Here is a 14,627-nt window from a genome sequence, read left to right on the forward strand (position 1 = left end):
CAGCATTTGGTTTGCACATGTCCTGGTCAGACACAGGTCCAACTTCCTCAGTCCTTAACCCAATCGAGGGAGAATTAAGGACTGGCAGTGTTAAGGTGACTGGTGTGACAGGGGTTAAACTGGGAAAACATTGGGGAATTCCTCAGTTTCCCTCTTTGCCAAACTCAGCCAAACCTGTGCTAGGAAGAGATGGACTGGAGTCTCTGATCTCCTGAGTAGTTCTTCTGCATGATCTGGGAGCCTCTGGGATTAGACTGGACTGGGCAGACAGGGAGCAGTTTGTCCTGTGGAGTTGGGCTGGGTTTGTTCAGGATGCCTTGGGAGGCAGGTCTGGAGAGGCTCCTCTGTTGGCTGTAGTGGTGGAAGGTTGTAGCAGGAGGGATGGAGCCTTCGACCTCCTGCTCCCCCCGTGAGCCCCGACGGGACCGTGCCCTTGGCAATGGAGGGCCCCCATTGCTGAGTCAGCGGTTCCGGGGGCCAGGAGGGATGGGATCAGGATGCCGAGCTCCACCCAGGGCCAGGGCTGCCAGTGTTGTAACCATGGAAAGAACTGAAAGCAGAGTGAGATGGAGGCCAAGCTCCAGCTCAAGGATGGGTGAGAAAAGACCGTGGTCCTCAGGTGGAGCTTTGAATTCCCTGGAAAAATGGATCCTGTCAGACGGTTCAGGCCCTGGTGGGTGCTGGAGCAGAGGCCTCTTTAATTTATGGTCACCCTAAAAAGTTGCAAGGGCAGCAAGTTTTGGCTGCAGGATGAGGTGGGAAACCAAGTGAAGTGGTCCAGAGAAAAGCTGAGCTTCAAATTGGTCCTGTGCCAGAGCAGCCTTGTGCAGTGCTTGTTGCTGTCCCTGAGTGTCCCATTGCAGTGGATATTTCCAAGGGCTGCCTTGTGCTGGGGAACACTGAGGGCAGTTCCCTTTCCCTGGGCACGTTTCCCCCCCTCGAGGGTGGCTCCACAGTCCCACCCTCTGCCCTGGGAGTGTGGCAGAACACCTGGACCCACTGTCCTTGTCAGAGAGGGGACAAGGGATGGTTGGATGGGTGAGGGACTGGTTCAGGGAGTAGAAGCACCATTAGAGTGAGTAGTGCAGCACGTGGAAAGAAAGGGGGGAGTTAATCCAGACAGAATTCAAGCATCTCCCCAACCTGTGATATTTTTAGGAACTCAGTGGCCTTGTGGTCCCCAGGAAGTGTTGCCCAGGACTAGGCAAGTGACTTGAGGCTTTGTCACCCCCAGAGCAAGGTGGAAACCCAGCAGTTTATTGGTTTGTTTGGCTTTTGGTGACAAGAAGGTCCTCCTTTGGGACCAATCCTTGGCCCGTGCTGTAAAGTCCCAGGACAGAAGTGTGAGTTTGAGTGGGAAATGAGCAGCCAGGAGGGTTGGAAACAGCTCAGGGAGCAATTCAACAGGCTCTGGACCTGTGGCCAATCCGAGCCAGAGAGGGGGAACTAAAGGTTCCTGCCAGTGCTAATGATGCCCCTTGGAGCCTCTGGCAGAAGTAGGGTAATGTAAGGGGGGAACTTTTGAATGAGATGCTCAATGGAGCATAGAGGTGTGAGAAAGAAATCATATTAGGATGTGAAACCAGCTGGAGTCTGGTACAATGTAACTTGATGGCACAAGCTAATTGTAAGGTCCATTGTGCTTTTCAGCAAGTCAGCCTGATATCCCCTGTTCTGAGAGCTGAGTTCTTCCTTGGTTCTGCTACATATTGCCAGATAGATACCTCTCCTCTTGAAACACAAGGGTAGAGGTCACCCATAGGGGTGAGAAAGATGATGGTGAGAGGAAGATGATGTGGGCAGGGGTCGCTGGCCCCTTGCCATCCAAGTAGGGCAGGCCCAGACTGTTGCCATCAGGCAATGCTCAGGTGGGGTTTGGCTGCCATTCAGGCCTCCCCTTACACTGCGTCCTGGCCCTACGTGGTGTAATGTGGAGCTGATAAAAATGGGCTGTCAGGACTGCTGAGCTGAGCGATCCTCATCCTGCCACCGAGCCTGTGTTGCTCCGCGGGGACGCCCGCGAAGGGATGGGCACCGACCAGCTGCTGCAGATCCTGACAGCCCTGCCTGTCTGGGGGGGTGGGCAGAGTTTAGTGATGGGAAGCCACCGAGAAGGAAGACTTTAAATATCCTTTAGTGTTCCTTTAATACTCTTTATTTAGTATTCATAATATTTTTCCCTTTTATTTCCCCTTTTACTAACCAAATAGCGTGTTAATAGTGATCCATAATATTGTGTTAAGATCCTTTTTGGTATCCCTTTGACTCCCTTTTTACTAGTTAATATTATACTGTATTGAATGCTGTTCTTAGTATTTGTTTTAATGCCACATGCTAAGGTAGTTCATTTGTATCCTTTTTTTAACTTTTGATTCTCTTTGCTAAGTTTATTATTATTATTATTATTATTCTCACTGCAATAAAGATATTTTGTGTGTTTGAATGTTTGTGGCACTTGTCTTTATTCTGGGCATGTATCCCAACGAACTGTTACAGGTAGGAAGGAAGTGCCCTCAGGATTTGGGAATAGGAAGTTACTGGAAGCCAGCCCAAGATAGACCCTGTTGGAGAAGTGGCTCTGAGTACGTTATTGGGCTTTAGTGGGAACAACAAATGATAAGAGGGCCTGAAATCCCCCTAAGGCCTTGGGTAAAAAGCTCCTCCAGGGTGCACAGGCCAGGCCATGCTCAGGAAGGCAGCACCATGGAATGGAGATGGTGGATCCAAGCCAGAGCCAGAGCAGGGGTCGGGGCAGGAGCGAGGCCTTGGGAGGGAGTTGCCAACGGCCCTGTGGTTGAAGCAGCAAGTGTAGATCCCCTGGACAGTGAGCACAAATCACTGGGAAATGGGGAAAAACCCCAAAGCAAGTGCTGGGAGAAGAGAGGGAGCATGCATGGCTCACTGCTGGCTCAGCCACATCTGTCAGTGGGAAGCACTTTTGGAAAGCAGGAGCATCTAACCCGTGCCAGAGTCACGATGGGGGGAGGCAAAAGTAGTCCATGCCATAGTGTGTATATTGTAATACAAAGCAATAAGGGACAGAATGACTTAATGGGTACCAAGGAACTGCTGTGGAGGACCGTATTCACATCCTGGATTGCAAAAATTAACTGGATTTTGTCTCCTGAACTGCTGCAGTGCCCCGACTGATATCGTGCTGGAAAAATAACACACTTCAGTGTAAGTAAGCCAGGGATTTTTGTATGTAAGTGCAAATTATTGCCCTGCAAATTTGAAATAAGACTTGACTTGATCACCAAATGCAAACAGTAAATATAGGGGTCAATTACTGCCTGAGTGCATCTTTTGGATGGATCCCAACTGTCAGCCCCTGGCTCCATAACTTGAGTAGATGGTGTTCCTGCAAGCCCAGCTGCTATGTTGGTGGTGCTGTGGGCACCTCTGGCCCTGGTGTGCTGTGAATGTGTTTGTGTTGCAGCTCAATAAAGTCCCTTTCAGTGGTGTGTCATTTTTGTGTCAGTTGCTCTCAGTTCCTGTCCCCTCTTCCCCTGCCCCAGTGGCTGCATCACTGCCTTGTGCCTAAAGGAACTCTTCCCCTGCAGCAGTTCCCTACTGCTCTCAGAGAGGGTGGAGCTGAGGCCCCTGAGGAAAGGGAAAAAGGATCCATCCAAGGCAGGCCCGTGCTCACCCCCTGCCTTCCTCCAGCCTCCCGTGTTTCCAGTTCCCCTCCCTGCTGGACACCCAGCCTGTTCCCAAACAACCCCTGTTCCTGTTCTCTCTCTGTGTCTCCCCTCCCAACTCCCCTCCTCTAATCTCCAGCTGCCCAGGCCCTTATTTTTGAGGGGCATTCCTGGGCTGCTGTCCCCCCCTTCTTTATAAATGAAGTGCCAAGAGCCCCAAGTGCAGAGAGGTCTGCAGGGAAGAAGTGCCAAGAGCTGCCTGTGCCTGCCTGTGTTTCTGCAGTTCTCCTTCCTGCTCTCCCCTGGGCTGGAGAGACCTGCCTGCCCTGTGTTTATTGGAGCAGAGGGATGGGATTGAATTTGTCCAGGAGGTTTGTTCACGGACACTTGTTTTCTGACAGGCAGTGCCATTTGCTTATTGCCTTTCCCAAGTTTTTCCAAGTGCTGCCCAGCACGGGGATCCGTGTGCTGGGACAGTGATTGGCAGGAGGAAGGGGAGCCTTGGCCTCACCTGCCCAGCTCAGGTGGGTGGCAGAGAATTGAGGTGGGCTGGCAAGGCATGAACATATTTCTGAGTTCTGGAGTGCCTCGAATCCTCTCCCTGTCAGCTTCCTCTCCCTCATTTCCTGGGCTCCAGCATCCCAGGTGTCTCTTCCTTTGCCCAAAGTCCAGTGGCAGAGGATTGACTAACTCCCAAGGGGGGTTTGGAGTGAAGAAGGTTCTGTTCAAATGGGGCAAGGAATGCAGTAAGAAAGATGAGCCTCCTTTTAGTGCCTGAAGTAGAGAGGAATAAAGATGCTGGAAAAGGCCACGTTTCATTTGTTGTCCCCCCTGGATTTTTCATGGCTCAAACTCTCTAGTGAGCAATTGAAGAGAAGGGTGAAGGGCAGGAGCCTTTGACTTGCCCGGTGCACTTAATTGCCTTGTTCTCCTCTCTTCCAGGCCAGGCCAAAGCCCTGATCCAGCCCAGCTCTGCCAAGTGCCCTGGGCTGGGAGCAGCCAAAGGCAAGAGGCTGCAGCCCCGCCGGCCGGGCTGGGGGCTCCTGGTGCTGCCCGTGGGGTGGGGTAAGTCAGAGGGACACCTTTCTCTCCTCCTGCCTGTTGGCATTTGCTCCCTGGGCACTGGATGTGTAAGGAAGGACGGAGTAGCAGGGAAGGGGAGTATTTCCAAACTGTCTGAATGTTGTCCCCAGGTCTGGGATGGAGCAGCCATGGGGGTGGTTGGGTTTGGCCTGGGCTGGCCAGGATCAGCCAGAAAGGAGCCACCAGACCCCTGAACCCTCACTGGACATGTCCAGCCCCTCAAGTCATTAATTTTCAACAGAGGACAAGCAAGTGTTGGTACTTGCTTCTGATCTGTGGAGAATTTCCTTTGGAATGATCGACCAGGGAATGTATCACTGCAAAGCATCTTTTTGGGTCTTTTGTTTGTTTATTTGTTTGTTTGTAATTTCCTCTCTGGCTTCAATGAGTTTGGTGTGCTCCTGTTAAGGAAGCAACATGTTTTTATCTTGAAATTTGGGGTGGTTTGGTTTGTTTAGGCTTTTTCCCCCACTGACTCGGGCCTTCTGTGCATAGTCCGTGTTGTCCTACAGGACTGTTCTGGTTCTGGGTCAGAAAGAGAGAAGGGAAGTGGCTTTTCCTCATCTGGAATGTTTCCAAGCAGAAGTGGGGCATCGTCCTGCCCCTCCCCAAAGCACTGCAGGCACCTGGGAGTAGCTCAGGGCTGGCCCAGTTCTCTGAGGCAGAACCATGGGGGAGAGGTTTAAGTGTTAATCACATCTCTGGTGTCCCTTGGTTGCAAAGATTGGGTCCTCCAGTCCCAGAGGGTTAAGGAAAACAAGGAACTCCTGTTCTTCATGGCAAACCTTCTGTTATTGCTTGTGCAGTCTGTGGGTTCTGTTGTCTGAGTTCCTGTCCAGGATCGTTCTAAGAGAACCTGTTAGAAATTTAGAGGTAGGATTAGAATTTGGGTCTGTTGCCTACCCAACTGCCTCCAAGTCCTGATGGACTGGAGTGATGAGTGCTCTCAGCCCAGGGTATTTCTTAGTCTTGTGGCTTTCCCTCAGCTGTGGGTGAGGAATTGTGCAAGCAAGGCCTGTGTGCCCGTGGGTGTCTCCCGTGTGTGTCCGTGTGGCAGGGCTGGGACAAGGACTCGTGCAGGGACCCAGCTGGCACTGGAGCTGCTGCCACTCTGAGCCACTGCCAAGGGCTGGGGAGAGACCATCTGGGAGGCTGTTCCCAGGGTTCCATTGGGAGCTGGATCTCCCTCCAGCTGCAGCAGCCAGGGGAGGGTTCTTCCTTGTGCAGCCCAGTGGCTTCTGCTCAGGCTGGCCCAGAGTGGGGCTGGGGCAGGTTCTCCAGGGAACTGGAGCCAGCCCTGAACGGGGCTCTGGAGAGCAGGAGCTGCAGGGACTGAGGTTTGCAAAGCTGGGCTGAAGTTTGTCAAAGCAGCAGAAGACTGTCATTCCTGTGGGTTTGTGGAGTCCCTGTTGGTGCCCAGGAGAACTGGGTCAGACTGGGCTTTGTGGTCCGAGAGCTGCAGCCCTAAATTTGGCAGGCTGTGTGTGCTGGCAATGAAGTGCTATCCCAGAGGCTGATGGTTTCTGTCTCCAGGGATGCCCAGGATGCTGCTAATCCCCAGGGATCTGCTCTGGGTCCAGGCTGTCCGTGCTGGAGGGCCCTGGTGGCTGCAGTCCCTGAGCCCGCAGAGACGGAGAGAGCCCCGGCCTGAGTGGCCTTTGGCCCCCTGTCCTGAATTTGGGGTGAGCCTGGGAGCGTGTGGAGGGTGAGAATGAGGGCTGTGTTTCCAGTACATCATCCCTGGGAAGATCCTGTTGTTCCAGAGCGCTGGGGACAGTTTGGGCTTGGCAGCTTCAGAGCTGAATTGGAGCAGTCCCTGAAAAGAATCAGGAGAGTGGAGGTTTGTCCCAGTGGTGCTTTCACACCCCACTTGACAGTCTGGGCTTTGTGTTTGAGGTTGTCCTGTATTTGCTCTGCGGATAAGGGGCCCTTCCCAATTCAGCCCAGCAGATCCCAAGGGCTCTGACAGGAATATTTGTTCTTTCCTTCCCTTTGGGATAACTTCATCTCCAAAGTGCCATGAGCAATTCCTTAATTTCTTCTGGAGAAAACCAAGTGTCAGAGGCAGTTTGCTAAGGAGCCCAGAAGTGTCTTTGGAGCAGAGAGTGCTGCCAGCTCTGTGTGCCTGTCCCCAGCCTGGCACTGCCCACAGGGACACACGGGGCACTGACCATTAGAGGGAACAAAACCACTGCCTGCCAGAGGGTTTGTCCTGGGCCAGTCAGGCCTTGGGCAGGAATTGCACTGGGCAACTCCATCAGCTGCTCTTCCCCCACAAAGCCCCATCCCCTGGGCATTAATGACGTGCCCTGTGCCCACCGCTCACTGTTCACCCAACTGAAACCAAAGCAAGGCTTGCTTTGCTTGGAACAACCTAAAGTAACTTTAAAACAAAATAAATCACTTTTTTCTTCTTTTTTTTTTTTTTTTCTTTTAGATGCTGGAATTGCCTCTCTGGGTGTGTGCTGAGCTCTGGCTGCAGGGCACTGTCAGGCCTTGGTGGCTGTGAGTTCCTGTTCTTCTCCCTGGGAAACTGGAAAGAGTTATTCCTTGGATTGCAGAAATGTTTTCTGAAACCTGTCCCCTTCTTTGTGCCTTTTGCTGACAGATCTTCTCTTTCTGCCTTTGCATGTACAGCTGTTCCCTGATGTCCATTCACTGGCCTGAATTCCTTGCAGCTCCCAGCTGGGGAAACCTGGGAGAACATGGCAGGGACAGAGGTGACATTTGTAGCTGCCAACTTGGGGTAATTTCGAGGGGACCCAGCAACTGTTTGTGTAGGAAAAGGTGAGGTGCTGCAGAGGGGAGGGAGGTGGCATTTTGGAGGGGTCCCACTGAGGGGGGAGTGGAGAGCCTGGGGCTGGAGTGTGAGTTCTTAAAGAGGGAAGAAGGGAAGGATGCTTGGGAGGGAAACACTCAGGGAATGTGTAGGGATGGAATGGAAATTTGGAGTGTCGGGAAGAGAAAATGGGTGATGTAGAGGAAGGGAAATGTTGGGGGTAAGAGTTGATCTCATCTGTAGAGGACAGAATGACCATTTGGAGGTAAAGTGAGGCAGTCAGTGGTGGGCAGGTAGGGAAATTTCTGTTGGTAAAATCAGAGATGATGTGGAGCAGAGAGGATGCAGATCATGATGGACACTGAGGCAGTCAACAGAGGGCAGGAAAGGAAACCTTTGGGGGTAAAACTTGAGGGAATGTCCAGGGCAGAGAATGAATATTTTGAAGGATAAATGAATACTCAGTGGTGGACAGTTGGGGAGTGTTTTGGGGTAAACTTGGGTTAGTCCACAGGGTAGAGAATGAACATGTATTTGTACAGAGGAGCTGATTACATGTGGGTAGGTAAGGAGAATTTTGGGAGTAAAATCTGGGCAATCTGTAGCAGAGTGAATGAATACCTTGGGGTAAAGTGAGGCAGTCAGTGGTGGGCAGGTAGGGAAGATTTCTGTTTGTAAAATTTGAGGTCACGTGGAGCAGAGAATTTACATCCTGAGGTAAACTGGGGTAATCAGTTGTGGACTCGTAGGGAAAATTGGGGGGGAAATATCTGAGGTAATCTGCATGGTAGAGAATGAATATTGAGAGATGAACGTGAGGTACTCAGTGGTGGACTTGTAGGGAAAATTGTGGGGGTCAGATCTGTGGCAATGTGCAGCAGAGAGAAGGAACATTTTGGAACAAAGTGAGGCAGTCAGTGGGGGAGAGGCTGAGAAATTTCTGAGTGTGAACCTTGAGCAAAACTGCAGGGCAGAAAATGAATATTTGGAGGTCCAAAAGAGGTAATCAGGAGTGTGCAGCAGGGAAGACTCTGGGGAGAGAATGACTCTTTTGTGTTCAAAAAGAGGTAATCAGGAGTGGGCTGGAAGGGGAAAGTTTGGGGGTTAAAAAGGAGGTTCATTCTCTCCAGGGCAGGGAATGAACACACTGAGGTAACCTGAGGTAGTGAGTGGTGACAGACACAGACAATTGTGGGTGTTATAGTTCAGGTGATCTGCTGGGGAGAGAAGGAATGTGTTGAGGTAAAGATGAGGCACTCGGTGGCAGACAGGTGGGGAGAGGTTTGAGATAAGCCTGAGGTGTGTGTGGGGTGCAGAATGACCCTCTGTAGGTACAAAGGAGCTGGTCAGACGTGGACAGGTAAGGCAGATGTTGGGAGTAAAATGTGGGGCAATCTGTCCCAGAGAGAATGAATATTTTGGGGTAAGGTGAGGCAGTCAGTAGTGGGCAGGGAGGGAAATCTTTGTTTGTCAAAGCTGAGGTAATGTGCAGCAGAGAGAATGCACCTCCTGGGGTAAACTGGGGTAATCAGTAGTGGACAGGTAAGGAGGTTTTGGGGGAAACGTTGAGGTCATCTCTGTGGCAGAGGATGAATGTTTGGAGGTAAAAATGAGGTAATAAGTAGTTTGCAGGCAGGGAAAACTGTGAGGGTAAGTGTGGATGTCACCTAGGGGAGAAAATGAGCCTTTTGAGGTCCAGTGAGGCAGTCAGTGGTGGGCAGGGAGGGAAAATTTCTCTTTGTAAAATCAGAGGTCATGTGGAGGAGAGAGAATGCACCTCCTGGGGTAAACCTTGCAGACCTCCAGGGAAAATGTTGGGGGGTAAAACTTGTGGGAATCTGCACGGTAGAGAGTGACTCTTCTGAGGTGAAAATGAGTTCCTGGGTGGTGGAGAGGTGGGGAAAGTGTTGAGAGTAACCTGGAGGGGGTCTGCTGGGTAGAGAATGAACATCTTGATGTAGAAGTGAGTTGCTGAGATGTGGAGAGGTCAGGAAAATGCAGTGGGTCCAGTGTGAGGTCACCTGTAGCAGAGAGGATGTGCCTCCTGATGGACACTGAGGCAGTCAGGGGTGGGCAGGAGGGGAAACCTTTGGGGGTAAAACTTGAGGGAATGTCCAGGGCAGAGAATGAATATTTTGAAGGATAAATGAGGTACTCAATGAGGTATTCATTGGATTGCAGAAATGTTTTCTGAAACCTGTCCCCTTCTTTGTGCCTTTTGCTGACAGACCTTCTCTTTCTGCCTTTGAATTTACAGCCTCTGTGTGGCTCCCAGCCAGGAAAACCTGGGATAACTGAGGAGGGACAGAGATGAAGGTTTTATCTACACACTTGGGGTAATTTCTAGGGGATACAGCAACTGTTTGCCTAGCAAACTGTGTTTAACCACATTGGACCAAGTTGTATTTGCACCAGCTGGGACCAGAGGTACCAGGCAATCCAAAGCAAACCCTGCTCAGCCTCTAAATCCCAGGGGAAGTTCTCCAAGCTGCTCATTGAGGGACTACAGATACATTGAAATGGAACCAAGAGCACTACTAAGTTTCCCGGGAATCCCAGGATTGCTGTCCTAGAATTTTGAACAGGTTTTTAAGCTTTTTATGACAATAATGGCTTCCTTCCTTTGATTGAATCCTGCGGTAGGATTTGGGGTTTCTTTGGATTCTGAATCCCTCCCAGTGGCCCTGACACTGGTCAGAGCTGGCAGGACAAACAGAGTCAGAGCTCCTGGCAGGCACAGGGGCTTTCCCCCAGAGTGGATCCAACTGCTGCCCCCCAGCCTGGCCCGGTGGGATCTGCTTTGGCTCCCGGCTTCTGCCAGAGGCAGAATGTGTTCCCTTGATTGGAATGAGGATCCCGTAGCTTCATCTCCTGGAGGTTCCCTGGGCAGCTGATCCGCTCTGCCCCGTGTCCTGCTCTCAGTTCCTGCCCAGCCAGAGCCAACTGTGCCAAGGGCACGAGCACTCCCAGCCTGGATAGGGAATGGGGGACTAGCTTGTGCACAATTCACCTAGAAAGTCAAACGAGGGGATTGTTGGAGTATCTGGCTCCTTAGGGAACCTGCTGGCAGTAGAGAACCACAACCCCAAACCTCCAGCTGTGGGTGGAGTCGTGGAATGTAAACCAGCACAAACTCATCCTCCAAAATGAACCGTGGGAGAGCAGGACCAAATAAGGGTCAGTGTCCCTGTGGAAAGGCAAAAGGAATCTTTTGGGACTTGGATTGTCCCCTTGGGAGATGGAGGTTGCTGGGATGCAGAGAATGCCCTCCCTCAGGCTGCCAAGATCTCTCAGTGCAGCAGCTTTGGCCGACAGGGCAGCACAAAGATTGTTCTCTGCGGGGGCCCAGGTTTGGGTTCCGGTGTCAGCTTTGCAGGTTTGGATGAATTCTACCTACAGCCCGCAATTCCATGGGGAATTCCTGCTGGAACAGCCTCCCAGTGCCTCCTGGAGCCCGGATCTTCCCCCGCAGAGCTGCTGCTTTAATGCCAGGTTTGCCAGGAAGCAGCCGCGGTTCCAGGTTTGCTCAGCGGGATCGGGACAAGGACAGGTTGATATTCTACAGACTTTGCTGTTTATAACCCTCCTTCCCCAACCCCGCTGGTGTCCCGGGGGGACTTGAGCGAGTTCCCCGGAATTCGGCCGATTCTCCGCCCCGGGCGGGCTCCAGGGGATGTGTTCGCCCGGGAGAAGGCGGGGGCCGGACGCGCTCCCGGCCCGGGGCGAGGCAGCCCCTGAGCACGGGCGAGGACGTCTCTCCGGCCGGGAAGCCGCTGTCCCTTCGGAGCCTCGGGAGCGGCCCCGGGGAGTTCTTTTCCCCGAGGAAAGGGATGCACATCCCTGCCTTCAGGGCACCTCGGCTCTGCCCCACCTGTTCCAGCTGCCCACGGGTTCTGCGGTTGCGGTTGGGTCCCCGAAAAACTGCGAATTGCATCCAAGCCCAACATTCTCCAAGCACCCCCTTTTCCTTTCAGGCATCTCCGAGGGCTCTCGCTCGGGATTTAGTGCCGCTGAGGGTACATGGCCCTGGCTTTAAGGCTGCTGCTGGCTGCTGGCCTCCGGCTGGAAGGGCAGGGATTTGGGGCGGGCGGGACACACGCGGGGGGCGCGGGGGAGCTCTGGGAGGTGGGCCCTGGGAATGGCTGCCCGCGCTGCTCTGCAGCCCCGCCGTGCCGACACTGCCGAGGGCCGGCTGGATTCTTTGGGTCCTTCTGGGCTGGCGCTGGGGCGTGTCCAGGGTGAGGCATCTCAGGGGGCCCGTCCAGAGCAACCCCCGGCTGAGGAGCCGCGGGCAGCCCTTTCCCCGTGCCCACCCCACGGGGGCTGTAGGGCACAGCTTCAGGGCACATCTCCTCCATCCCCTGGCAATAGGAAACCCAAGCAGGGCAGGGTCACTCTCTGTCGCTCCGGCGTCCTCCCGGCCCGCGTTCCATGCCCAGCTGGGACTGCCTAGGGAGCCCCGAGAACATTCCTGGCGGGAAGCAGGAGCCGCCGAGGGCTCCGTCCAACTCCGGGCCCGAAAAGCGGCCCCGACCTGAGCACCCCCAGCATTTTGGGATCCAAACGCTCACCTGGAGGAGACGCCCCCCCGCAGGCGGGACCAGGCGGCGACACTCGAGCAACGCCTTTGCCTCGGAGCGAGGGATCCCTCCGGACTGGGTTGGCTCTTTTATCCCTGGAAATGAGCTCGGTTGTCGCACGAGCACCTTTACAGCCGTTGGGTGAATCCCGGGCAGGGCCGGAAAATCTCCCTGAGCAGGGCAGTGATGAAGTGGTGCCCGTCCCCAGCCGGGCACAGCCCAGCCGGCCGCGCTCCCTCCGGCCCGGGGCTGCGAAGGGCTCCTGCAGAGACTGAATAAAAGCGCATTTCCTGACTCTGTTTCTCTGCGGTCTTGCCCCTCTTTTGACTCGCGCAGCACCGTCCGGTTGGAGCATTTCTTGGTTTCCTCCCCTGTAGCCGTTTCCCTCCCAGGCAGGACCTTCCTCGTCTGCAAATAAAGAGGAAATGTTTCAACGGGATTTTGAAAAACCAGAGGGTTTGGCCCGGGAGGGAGCGAGTTGCCGAGGAAACAGGGGAGAGGAAGGAGAGCCTCAGGTCTCACCTGGCAGGTGTCAGCTGAGCCGCACCTTATGGATGGCAGGGCAAAGAACTGCTGTGGGTAATTGCCCAAGTTCCGCAGGCAGAGCTGGGAGCAGCCTGTGCCCGACCCGCGGCACGGTCAGTGCCAGCTCCTGGGGCCGCCTGAGGACAGACACAGGGACAGACACGGGGACAGACGGGCAGCTCTGCTCGGGGTCCCGGAGCACGGGAGGAACGGGGAAAGGGCTGCCCTCGTTCTTCCCTGCCCCGGCAGGCCCCCGGCTCCCCGTGGCCGGAGCGGGCCCGTGGCCGGAGCCCCAGCGGGGCCCAGAGCCCTCGTTCCCGGGGGGCCCTGCGGGCGGGAACCCCCGCGGCCGCGGGGAAGGGGGAGGCGGGCGATGTTCTCCCCGGGAGCGGGTGCGGTGGCCTCGAGGGTGCCCGAGCGGGAGAACTCCGATCCCGCTGGGGGTGCGCGCGGCACCCCTTGTCGAGGGTCTCGGGGTCGGCCCGGCGTGTCCCCGCGCCCCGGCCGGCCCCAGCCCCGGCTCCGCGTCTGCACGACGAAAGCGCCGCCGTTCTCCCCCGACCGGGCCCCGGCAGAGCCCCGGCCCGAGCGGCCCCGCCGCGCTCGGCCCCAGCGCCCGCCCCGGAGCGGCTCTTCCCGCCCGCGTTGCCGGGGGTACAGGCGGCGAGACCGGGCTGGGATGAGCCCGGCACCGATCCTGGTCCCCGTCCGGATGCCGAGCCCCATCCCAGCCCCAAGCCAACCTCGCTCCTCCGGTCGCGGTCCCGGTCCGGATCCTTGTCCCGCTCCTCCTGCCGAGCTCCATCGCCAGCCTCGGTCCTCCGACGCGCCGATCGCTCCCGCAGCATCCCGGTACGAGCTTCCTGCACAAGCTCGGGACGAGCGCGGCTCTGCCGGCTTTGAACGGCGCGGCCGGGGCGGGGCCGGGGCGGGGCCGGGGCGGGGCCGGGGCGGAGCGGGGCCCGCACAGGTGTGCGAGGCGGGGCCCGTCCAGGTGCGCGGGGCGGGGACGGGCAGGGGGCGGGTCGGGGCGGGGGTATTTAAGCGCCGGAACTCGCCCCCCGCCGCCATTTGCTCGGGCAGTGCGCGGGGAGGCGGCATCGCCGCGGGAGCCTCTCGCTGCCGCGGTTCTTTTGCTTTGCTTTCGTTTTTACTTTTCTCCCTTTTTTTCGTCCCCTCCCTTCCTCCCCACCCTCCACCCGCTCCCCGCACGCCGCCTCTCCCCGGCCGCTGTCGCTGCCCTCCTGCACAGCCCGGCCCCCCCCTGCCCCCGGCCCCCCCTGCCTGCCCCTGCTCCCCCCTCGCTGCTCCGCTGCACAGCCCGACCTGCCCGCACCCCCGCTCCGTCCTTGCCCCCCGCCCGTCCCGTCCGCCCCCCTGTCCCCCGGGCCGTGTCCCCGCAGCCGCGGGCTTGGGGGCGCCGCTTTAATAAAGCCGCGAGGGCCGGAGCCGGCGCCCCCCTGGATCCCCCCCACGGGGCCGGGCCCGCTCGGCGGGTCCCCCCTGCAGTTCACAAGCACCGCCCGACACCGCCGGGGCTCCGGCCCGTCCCGACATCACACGGGGGGCTCCGCGGGCGGGGGGACGAGGGGGAGGCGGGGGGGTAGGGGATGAGGGTCCCCTCCGGAGGAGGGGGGGAAGGGCGGGGGCCGGGGGAGCTCGGGGAGAGGGGCGGGGGGATCCCCTCCGGAGGAGTGGGGTCCCCGGGTGGGAGGGGCCAGAGGGGGGAATTCCTCCCGCTGCTCCCTCCCACCTCGGGACTCCCCCCCCGGGGGGCGGTCGGGGGCGGGGCCCCCTCCGGAGAAGGGGGTCCCGGGGGAGGAGGGGGGCGTTTTCCCCCTGTCGGGCCCCTCCCACCCCGGGACTCCCCGCCCCGGGGGGGCGGTCTGGGGACCCCCTCCAGGGCAGTGGGGTCCCGCGGTGGGAGGGGCCAGAGGGGAACTCCTCCCACTGATCCCTCCCACCCCGGGACTCCTCCCCCGGGGGGCGGTCGGGGGCGGGGCCCCCTCCGGGGAAGGG

General features: G+C 56.7%; 1 protein-coding gene across 4 annotated transcripts; it reads right to left on the reverse strand.

The window, feature by feature from the left end:
* Positions 1–7,139: 7,139 nt before the first annotated feature.
* Positions 7,140–14,130, reverse strand: LOC127478324 (translation initiation factor IF-2-like). Of its 4 annotated transcripts, none has more exons than XR_007907180.1 (2): positions 12,075–12,488; positions 7,140–7,257 (listed from the first exon to the last, which is right to left on the reverse strand). XR_007907180.1 is itself a non-coding variant. In XM_051803806.1 (2 exons), the coding sequence occupies exons 1-2, from the start codon at positions 13,707–13,709 to the stop codon at positions 7,214–7,216; spliced, it is 402 nt and encodes a 133-aa protein (XP_051659766.1). In that variant the 5' UTR covers positions 13,710–14,130. The 4 variants fall into 4 exon arrangements, 1 of the variants encoding a protein (XP_051659766.1); XR_007907182.1 differs by lacking the exon at positions 12,075–12,488 and adding an exon at positions 9,734–10,107 and having other exon boundaries at positions 7,165–7,257; XM_051803806.1 differs by lacking the exon at positions 12,075–12,488 and adding an exon at positions 13,352–14,130 and having other exon boundaries at positions 7,214–7,257.
* Positions 14,131–14,627: the final 497 nt, after the last annotated feature.

This window comes from Manacus candei, unplaced genomic scaffold (assembly GCF_025592945.1).
Source record: "Manacus candei isolate 608988 ecotype Guabito, Panama unplaced genomic scaffold, ASM2559294v1 h1tg000060l, whole genome shotgun sequence".
Taxonomy (NCBI): Eukaryota; Metazoa; Chordata; class Aves; order Passeriformes; family Pipridae; genus Manacus; species Manacus candei.

Coding starts and splice junctions, on each gene's coding strand:
- LOC127478324 (XM_051803806.1), bottom strand. CDS start 13,709: ATGCCGCCTCCCCGCGCACTGCCCGAGCAAATGGCGGCGGGGGGCGAG. Junction 7,258..13,351: donor ACCGCGACCGGAGGAGCGAG/GTTGGCTTGGGG, acceptor AACTCTTTCCAG/TTTCCCAGGGAGAAGAACAG.